Source organism: Leopardus geoffroyi, chromosome D1 (genome assembly GCF_018350155.1).
Source record: "Leopardus geoffroyi isolate Oge1 chromosome D1, O.geoffroyi_Oge1_pat1.0, whole genome shotgun sequence".
Classification (NCBI taxonomy): domain Eukaryota; kingdom Metazoa; phylum Chordata; class Mammalia; order Carnivora; family Felidae; genus Leopardus; species Leopardus geoffroyi.
Window position 1 is genome coordinate 101,585,872 of NC_059329.1, and position 10,719 is coordinate 101,596,590.

Genomic DNA, 10,719 nt, shown 5'->3' on the forward strand with positions numbered 1-10,719 from the left:
GTACTTAATATTTGAGAACTATTTCCAGGTAACATAGACACATTAAAGTATCGAAACTTCATTTATCCTAAAACTCATCAAGGAAACATCAGGTTTATATATGAGAATGCAGACTTTTAGATAACTCACATTTTTTTGCCCAAATCAAATCTTTGGATATACTATAAACTGAAATGCACCTGAAAGTATATCTCCATACATGTATCTCCTGGTATGTTTCACCATGTCCCCCAAAATAATTCCCATTCTGATGTGTTACACTTTTCTTATTCATACACTTGTCAAATATCTGTCAAGTATGCTAACTTTCCGGTCAGTTTCACATGTAGGCATACCTTTCGTAGGACCATGCTTGAGTAGTGGGCTTTATGCAATTGGGGAACTTCTGGTTTAACATTTTTATTATACGGGCACCTATGCTTCAGGTGGTTAAGTGTCCAACTCCTGACTCAGGTCACGATCTCATGGTTTGTGGCATCGAGCCCTGCAGTGAGCTCTGCACTGACAAGGCAGAGCCTGCTTGACATTCTCTCTCTCCCGCTCTCTCTGACCCTCTCTGTCTCAAAATAAATAAGTAAACATTAAAAAACTTATAATATATAATAGACATATGTATTAGGTCATATGATTTATGTATCTTATAAATGTCATTTTGTGATTGTATCATATATGGTAGAAAGAATACTTTAAAGAATGGTAAAATAAACACCTATATATCTAATCCCTGAAGCTTTCATTTTTTTTTTGTTTCTGCTTTAGCATCCATATCTACTTACCTTTATGTATTTATTTTCCATCTATCAATAAATAAGTCTATTATCTATCCACCTAATTATATCACCAGGTTTTTTTTAACATTGTTACTGCTGTTATTCCTGACTGAATATTGTCATGGCCTAGATATTAGATATATTAAGGTATTTAACAGCTTAACTTGTGTCTAACAATTGGAAATCAGTAGCATCCCGACTCTTAGATATGACATTCAAAATGTCTCTAGACATTGAAATATATTCTTTATGGAGTAAAATGCCTCCAGTTGAGAACCACCTATTTCGATTTCTTTATGCATATATAGTGGTCTACGTGGGATTTGGGTTTGTTTTCAAATATCCTAAATTGGGCAGTTTGAATGTATCTTATTTATACTAGTTGGCCATTCCAAGCCCTCTCTCAGGAGACAGTACATAATATATATTGACTATGATGATGTATCTATCCATAATAGATTTTCTAGTAAACTTGGATGGAAAAACACAATCTGACAGTGTTTAATGAATTTATTCTCATGGGAATCACACAACGTCCTGAGCTGCAGGCTCCATTATTTGGGCTCTTCCTCATCATCTACGTGATCTCAGTGGTGGGCAACTCGGGCCTGATCATCCTCACCAAGATGGACTCCAGGCTACAAACACCCATGTACTTCTTCCTCAAACACCTGGCTCTCACTGATCTGGGTTATTCAACAACTGTAGGACCCAAAATGTTAGCAAGTTTTGTTGTGGAAGAAAACACAATTTCCTATCATTTGTGTGCCACGCAGGGAGCATTCTACATTATGTTCATCGTTAGCGAGCTTTTCATTCTGTCGGCTATGTCCTATGACCGCTACGTGGCCATCTGTAATCCTTTGCTCTATCCAGTCATCATGTCACAAAGGGTGTGTCAGGTGCTGGTGGCAATCCTCTATCTCTACAGCACATTTATGGCTCTACTAGTCACCATAAAGATTTTTAGTTCATCCTTCTGTGGTTACAATATCATCAGCCATTTCTACTGTGACTGTCTTCCCTTGTTATCCTTGCTCTGCTCAAACACGCATGAAATTGAATTGATGATTTTGGCTTTCTCAGTTTTTAATTTGATGTCCTCCCTTCTGATGGTTGTTGTGTCTTACCTGCTGATCCTACTAGCCATAGTCAGGATGAACTCAGCTGAGGGTAGGCACAAAGCCTTTTCTACATGTGGGTCCCACCTGACAGTGGCCACAGTGTTTTATGGGACTATGATATTTATGTATGCACAACCTGAGTCCAGTCATTCCTTTGACACAGATAAAATGGCATCCATATTTTACACCCTTGTTATCCCCATGTTGAATCCCATGATCTATAGTCTGAGGAACAAAGACGTAAAATGTGCTTTCCATAGGATATGGAAAAAGTTATGAGGTACCTTTTCTTAAGTTTATTACATACTGCGTGGTTCCTATGAATTAGATTATCAACATTAAACATTTCTTTTCCTTTCTTCAGAGGGAAAATCAAGGATAAATGAGTTCAAGATACGTATCTAGACATTGACTTCTATGTACCAGTCATACTCTGAAGTGTTCTAAATACACTGTGAATAAATAATACACATACATTCCAATCTTGAGGTAAAGACAAGAGTTATAAGCATCATAATTAGGTAATATGTTAGTACAATAGAATGGTTATGGGCCTATAATTCTAACACCAAGCAAGGAGTGTGGGAATGCTGTGTGGGAGTGAAGAAGAATACCTGGAACAGGAAGAGTTAAAATAACTCCTGTGTCATTCTCAACTATCAGAATAAACTTTCCCGTGTCCATGTATTGTGTATATAGGTGAGTTTCTCTGTAAGTATGTTCTTTCTATGTAGCCTACACAGGTTTCTATGGGGTGTCTAAAACACAGTTGATTATAGTTTTAGGCAGGTTCAGTGTATTGCCTTAACTTGAAGTCATCAGTCATCTGAATGTGCTCCAATCTCTCCATTCCATGAGGGGGGTCTATGTCCTGGTCTTTCCTCATGAGTGCCATTACTTTCACTTAGGAGCCTCAAAAAGTCTATTGACTACACACACTTGGCATTTCAACAGTGCAGAAGATCAGCACAGCACCTAATTAAAATTATCATTTGCAATCACACAAGTATAATGAAATATACCTAGAACAAACCCAGGAAATATGTGCAGGATCTGAATGCTGACAAAAATGCTGATTAAGGAAATCAAATAATATCTGAATAAATTTCAGGACACACTGAGTTCATAGATTAGAAAACTCAACCTACTAAATGTATCAATCCTTCCCAAACAGATCTATAGGTAATACAATCCAAACAAAATCCCACCAAGGTATTTTATAGATATAGTTGTCTTTATACGAAAATATGTATAGGGGCGCCTGGGTGGTGCAGTCGGTTAAGCGTCCGACTTCAGCCAGGTCACGATCTCGCGGTCCGTGAGTTCGAGCCCCGCGTCGGTCTCTGGGCTGATGGCTTAGAGCCTGGAGCCTGTTTCCGATTCTGTGTCTCCCTCTCTCTCTGCCCCTCCCCCGTTCATGCTCTGTCTCTCTCTGTCCCAAAAATAAATAAACGTTGAAAAAAATTTTTTAAATGTGTATAAAAGATGAAGGACTTAACCTAGCTAAAATACATGTAAAAATGTAGAATAACATAGAAGAAAACATTCCATTTCATGTTAAGTTTTGTCATATAACTATAACAATCAAAACTGTGTAGCTTTGGGGGAAGAAAAGACATGTAAAGAAAAGGAAGAGAATACAGAACTCAAAAATAGACTTACAAAAAGTGCAACTAATTTTTCATGAAGGTACAAAATTTAATTCAGTAGAAAAAGGATAACATTTTTAAAATATTCATTTTGGAAGATGGCGGAGTAGTAGGAAGACCTTAGGCTTTTTTTGTCCCTTAAACACAACTAGATGACTATCAAATCTTTCTGAATATCCAAGAGATTGACCTGAGGACTGACAGAACAAATTGCACAGCTAGAGGAAAAAGGACGCCATATCATGGGAGGTATGCGGTGCTGAGGCATGGTTTGGGGAAGAAACAGATCATAGGTGCTGCGGAAGGGAGGAATCCCTGGTCCCAGCGAGGGACTGGGCGAGAGCTGAGAGCACTATGTATACACACAAGGAGAATATTTCCCCAAAGTCATAGGCTGGGAAAAATGAGAGGGGCCGATTTCCATGAGTTTTTGTAACCAGCAGGGTTCAAAGACTGGAGATATAGAGGTCCAATGGGGAAAAACTGAGATTTCCCTCTAAGGTCAGGAAAAAGACAGGGATGTCCACTCTCACCACTAATATTTAACATAGTACTGAGAGTCTTAGCCTCAGCAATCAGACATCAAAAAAGAAATAAAAGACATCCAAATCAGTGAGGATGAAGTCAAACTTGTAAAGAAAAGGGAAGAAGCAGTGTAATAAATTATATAAAAGATGCTTATAATGCTATGTATGTACAATTAAGAAGAAGGTATAATTTATGCACCTGACATGAAGGGGAAGATCCAAGATATGTCTTACATTTATTAATAAAAGAATATGTTGGGATAATATGTCTGAAATATTTGGGAAAAGCAATGAGTCTATTCTATTCCTTATCAGGAATATATATATATATATATATATATATATATATACACATATATGTATGTATACACACACACACACACACACACACACACACACACACACACAAGGGGAGAAAAGGGGCAGAGGGAGAGAGAGAATCCCAAGCAGGCTCTGCACTGTTAGCGCAGAGGCTGACATGGGCTCGATGTCATGAATGGTGAGATCATGACCTGAGCTGAGATCGAGTCAGAGTCTTAACCTCCTGATCCACCTAGTCTTTCCATATATATAACTTTTAAGGGAACAAACTCAGGGCTGTTCATTGAGGCTGGATACTGTAATGATGTTGTTAATGATAGCTGAGGGTTAGACATACATATATCAATAAAAAAATAAGTGAAATTTGTTTAATTTGTATCATGGATTATAATACAGGAAGAAGAAAAAAGTGTGACATCATCTATGCATAGGAAGTAATTACAGTGACAAATGCAACAACTACATTTATAGAAATATAACACATATACATAGTTGTGCATATGTAAAATATTATATTTTTTTCAAGGATAACTTGATAAATTAGGCATATATCAAGTACAAAAGAGCATGTTTCAAGGTGGGAAAGAAATATTGAAATGATTTGGACACAAGGAATAAATAAAATACGGCACCGTGAAATTAAAGAGAAAAACAAAATCAAAACAGAAGTGGTTACTGGTCAGTAACAGCAACTGACTATGCAATGAGAAGGATGGATACATAGCAAATTTCTGCCTTGAAAAGAAGGATAACTGAAAACAAAAATGAAAATCAAGGAAATAGCATGTCACAGTTGCTTAATGCAGGATACTTATCCATGTACAATTTTAAAATAATGTAATACAACAGAAGTTATCAATTATCTACCATGTCACCAATCTGAGGAGACCTCTGTGGAAATGGGGACTCCTGGTGAGCCAGCCTTAAATATATGACATTTTAATCAAGAGTCCTATGCAGTGAAATGAAAAGTTAAGTATTAGTGAAAAATAAGAGTGAAGTAATAAATAAATAAGTAAATAAATAGTTAGGTGATAGATGGATAAATAAATAGATAGATGATGTATTTTAGGTAGATGATAAATAGATGATAGATAGATAGATAGATGATAGTTACATAGACAAATAATGGATATATAGATAATAGATGGATGCATAGATTAGATAGATGATAGATAGATAGATAGATAGATGATAGATAGATAAATGATAATTTTATTCAGTGGTGAGTATGAATTGTCCCTGCCTATTAATAGACAAGCTCCAGGAAGTTTTTAATGCCTTCATATGCTTTAGCCATCGTAAACAAATTGCTCATCATCTCCTGAGGGAGAGTCTCAAAAGGTGAAGAGAACCCATAAATTGTTCTCAATATGCAATGGTAAGAAATACATATGAGAGTCAAGACAGAGGCTTCTCTGTGTGCCATCTCATACTGCCAAATATCCGCAATGTTTCAGTGATGTTTGGTAAGTTCCATTTTAACTCCTTGGCAAAGCCCTAAAAAAATGTAACTATGTCTGATTTTGTTTGCTTTGTCTGATTTTGTTTGGGTATAATTATCTCAAATAATATAGCTGTAAAAAAAATAAATATCAGGCACCCGGATGGTTCAGTTGGTTGGGCATCTAATGCTTGATTTCAGCTCAGGTCAAGATCCTGGGATCATGAGATCCAACCCCATATCATGCTCCCTGCGGAGCCTGTTTAGGATTCTGTCTGTCTCTCTCCTCTCTCTCCAGCTCACGCTCTCTCTCCTTCTCTCTATCTAAAATAAAGATGATAAATAAATAAATAAATAAATAATAAATATTCAGCAGAGATCATAAACTATGAAAGAGCAATTTGATTCTTTTTTGAAAATGTTTATTTTGAGAGAGAGTGTGTGTATGTGAATGATAGACGGAGAGGGAGAGAGAGAGAGAGAGAGAGAGAGAGAGAGAGAGAGAATCCCAAGCAGGCTCCCTGCTCAGCACAGAACCCAACTCAGAGCTTGATCTTCTACCTGTAGGTCATGACCTGAGGTGATATTGAGAGTGGGGTACTTAACTGACTGAGCCACACTGCCACTCCTATTTGATTCTTTTTATAGAATTCTAAAGCTGGTGAGAGGGAATGCTTTTAACTTCTGCCACCTCATAGAAAAATTGGTACTTAAAAAGTGCTAATTATTTTTTTTAGGCTTCCATGATTGTAAAGGAAACAAAACAAAGCAGAAAAAAACTAACAAGCAAAACCCAAAATGTATACTGCATTTGGACTGCATTTACTGAATATATCTCTAATATGGTCATCTACTGATACCCATTATCATATTCCCGTCAGAAAAAAGGTGTGTGAATCGGTGTAGTGGAGAGTGTCAAGAGGTCACAAAGGTATAAGGAAGACTCAGGTAAGTTAAGGGGAAATTACATATAATTACCTTTGTATTTTATGTTGTGAAATTGAATGTTTTTGTCTGCTTCTAGGTCACTCAGGGACTTCAGCCTTGCAATTTTATTGCAAACAATATAGTTTCCTTTTTTTCCCCTTCAAACAGGAGCACTGATGCCCACAATTTTTTTAACCAAAACTCATTCTCTTACCTTAACGTGCCATCTGCTTCCCACTCTGGCATAACTTCTTATCTGGGGGTGTTTAGGATATTTAGATACATTTTATGTGATTATATACAGGTGTATCTGCATCGTGTGCTCTATGATAGTTCGAAGGGTTTTCTGTGGACTTAATGTAGAGAAGGATTTCAAATCACATCCAGGGATCCACGTATATCTCACCTTTAGTGTATTGTATTTTGTTTCTATGGTATTGTGTATCACAGTGACTTTCAACATTTTTTCTTTAAAGCATTCTACCCTTTAATTCAAAGGGATTTTTCATAAAACTTCTTTATGCGAACCTTCTGCCATGAATTTTTTTTCTCCTCCCAATTACACCATGTTCCCTAACTTTCTTGCTTGGTAAAGTATATATGATTTATTACATACAAGTTAGTATATCTATATTTTAATGGGAATGCCAAAAAGAAAATAGTTGTTTGGTTTTTAGACAGAGAGTGAGAGAGAGACAGCATGAGCTGGGGGTTGGAGGGGGAGAAAGAGGGAGAGAGAGAGACTCCAAACAGGCTCCACACCTAGTGGGGAGCTGGACATGGCGCTTCATTCCAAGACCCTGGGATCGTGACCTGAACTGAGATCAAGAGTTGAACACTCAACCGACTGGGCTATCCCGGTGCCCTAGAGGAAGAATAATATTTTAAGCAAATTCATACCCAAATAACTTATATTAAGACACTACTAAAATTGATACAGAAATTAAAAGATAAGTAACCCAAGGAGTCACAACACGATTATTCAAATATTGTCATGGAAGAGTGGTGAGGTATGTCTTGCTTAAACAGTTCCTCACCTCTTCCTACGATAGCCTTGACAAAGAACTTCAGTCCCAGACCAGAGAATGCACAGGTATATAAGTCAGGAAAGTAGAAACATTTCAGGTAAGTTGCTATCACTCTTAAGAACACCAGCTGGTGGGGCGCCTGGGTGGCGCAGTCGGTTAAGCGTCCGACTTCAGCCAGGTCACGATCTCGCGGTGCGTGAGTTCGAGCCCCGCGTCGGGCTCTGGGCTGATGGCTCGGAGCCTGGAGCCTGTTTCCGATTCTGTGTCTCCCGCTCTCTCTGCCCCTCCCCCATTCATGCTCTGTCTCTCTCTGTCCCAAAAATAAATAAAAAACATTGAAAAAAAAAATTAAAAAAAAAAAAAAAAAAAAAAAAAAGAACACCAGCTGGGGTGCCTGGGTAGCTCAATCGATTAAGTGTCCAACTCTCAGCTTGGCTCATGTCATGATATCCTGGTTTTGAGAGTTCAAGCCCCATCTGGGGCTCTGTGCTGTGACTGCAGAGCTTCCTTGGGATTCTCTGTCTCCCTCTCTTTCTGCCCCTTCCCTGACATGCTGTGTCTCTCAAAATAAATAAAAATAAACTTAAAAAATTTTTTAAAAACACAAGCAAACAAACAGAAACCCACAGTGTACTTGATATTTGAGAATTATTTCCAACTATTTCCATTGTCTACACAAAAGCTCTTCAAGGAAATGTCAATTTTATGTATGAGAGTTTTATTGTCATATAGACTTTTATTCTCATATATCTCCTGGCATGTTTCACCACATAAAAAATAATTCCCACTGTGATCTGTCATACTTTTCTTATTCATACGCTTGTCAAATATCTGTCAAGTGTGTTAACGTTCCAGCCAGTTTCATAATAATACCTTTCATAAAACCATGTTTTAAGTAGTGAGTTTTATGCATTTGGGAAATTTGTGGTTTAAAAATTTTATTATATAATTGACATACGTATTAGGCAGTATCATTGATGTATTTTATAAATGTCATCTTGTGATTGTATCCTATAAATCATAGAAATAATGATACTTTAAAGAATAGTAAAATAATCACCTATATCTTTGATCCCTAAATTTTTAACTTGATTTTTATTTTTGCCTTAGTATTCATATCTATGTACTTCTATCTATCTATCAATCTATCTATCTATCTATCTATCCATCTATCTATTATCTATTATCTATCATCTATCATCTACCTATTTATCATTTCTCTCTCTCGTTCTGTCTCTCTCTCATCTATCTATTTAATTATATCATCAGAGTTTCTTAATTTAGTTACTGTTGTTATTCCTGGCTGAATATTGTTATGGCCTAGGTATTGGATATATTAAGATATTTAGCAGCTTAACTTGTGTCTAGCCATTAGAAGCTGGTAGAATCCTAACTCCCAGATGTGACAACCAAAATGTCTCTAGACAATGGAAAGTATTCATTGTGGAATAAAATGTGAATGGAATGAGAACCATTCATCTATTTCCATTTCCCTTTCTTTCTCTAAGTATGCATAGTAGTCTTTGTGACAGATGAGTTTATTTTCAAATATCCTAAATTGAATAGTTTGGATGTATCTTATTTATACTAATTTGGCATACTAAAACCTCTCCAAGGAAATAATACATGAAATCTATTGACTCTTATGATGTATCCATCCAGAATAGATTTTCTACTAAACCTGCATGGAAAAACATAATCTAACAGGGCTGAATGAATTCATTCTCATGGGAATCACAGACCGTCCTGAGCTGCAGGCTCCATTATTTGGGCTCTTCCTCATCATCTACATGATCTCAGTGGTGGGCAACCTGGCCATGATCATCCTCACCCAGGTGGACTCCAGGCTACAAACACCCATGTACTTCTTCCTCAGACACCTGGCTCTCACTGATCTGGGTTATTCAACAACTGTAGGACCCAAAATGCTAGTCAATTTTGTTGTGGATCAAAATACAATCTCCTATTATTTTTGTGCTATACAGCTCTCTTTCTTTCTTGTGTTCATCATTAGTGAACTTTTCATTCTGTCAGCGATGTCTTATGATCGCTATGTGGCCATCTGTAACCCTCTGCTCTACCCAGTCGTCATGTCACAAAGGGTGTGTCAGGTGCTAGTGGCAATCCCCTATCTCTACAGTGCATTTGTGTCTCTTCTAGTCACCATGAAGATTTTTAGTTCATCCTTCTGTGGCTACAATGTCATTAGTCATTTCTACTGTGACAGTCTCCCCTTGATATCTTTGCTTTGCTCAAATACACATGAAATTGAACTGATTATTCTGATCTTAGCAGGCTTTAATTTGATTTTTTCCCTTTTGATAGTTTTTGTGTCTTACCTCCTGATCCTTACAGCCATCGTCAGGATGAACTCAGCTGAGGGTAGACACAAGGCCTTCTCCACCTGCGGGTCCCACCTGACAGTGGCCACAGTGTTCTATGGGACTCTGATATTTATGTATGTGCAACCTGAGTCCAGTCATTCCTTTGACACTGATAAAGTGGCGTCCATATTTTACACCCTTGTTATCCCCATGTTGAATCCTTTGATCTATAGCTTGAGGAACAAAGATGTAAAATGTGCCGTACAAACAATGTGGAAAAAGCTATGTAATCTTTTTTCTTAAAGTTTAGATACAATATTATCCCCGTAAGTTAGGATATGGGCTTCAAACTTTGTTCTGTATGTCACTAGAAGGAATCATAGGAAGCACAAATGTGTTCAACATACATTTGGAAGTTGTGTTCTAAGTGCCAATCACACTTCTATGTGTTGTAAATACGTTAGCATACAAACAGAAAAAATAGTTGCCTTCCTTGAGAGAGAGAGATGCATTATAAATATAATAATTAGGTACAATTTATAGTATAGTGGAATTTGTCAAGACTCCATATACCATAGGATATGGTATTCCATGCAGGTAAGATA

At 37.1% G+C, this 10,719-nt stretch overlaps 2 protein-coding genes across 2 annotated transcripts; both read left to right on the plus strand.

Moving 5' to 3' along the window:
* The first annotated feature begins 1,246 nt into the window (after positions 1-1,246).
* LOC123602679 (olfactory receptor 8K3-like) lies at positions 1,247-2,173 on the plus strand. Its single transcript, XM_045487141.1, has one exon. The coding sequence runs from the start codon at positions 1,247-1,249 to the stop codon at positions 2,171-2,173; it is 927 nt and encodes a 308-aa protein (XP_045343097.1).
* Positions 2,174-9,475: 7,302 nt separating this feature from the next.
* On the plus strand, positions 9,476-10,417 carry LOC123602680 (olfactory receptor 8K3-like). The gene has a single exon (XM_045487142.1). It carries the CDS (start codon positions 9,476-9,478, stop codon positions 10,415-10,417), a length of 942 nt encoding a protein of 313 aa, XP_045343098.1.
* The last annotated feature ends 302 nt before the right edge of the window (positions 10,418-10,719 follow it).

Excerpts from the sequence above, each read along its gene's own strand:
- LOC123602679 (XM_045487141.1), top strand. The coding sequence starts at position 1,247 with ATGGAAAAACACAATCTGACAGTGTTTAATGAATTTATTCTCATGGGA.
- LOC123602680 (XM_045487142.1), top strand. The coding sequence starts at position 9,476 with ATGGAAAAACATAATCTAACAGGGCTGAATGAATTCATTCTCATGGGA.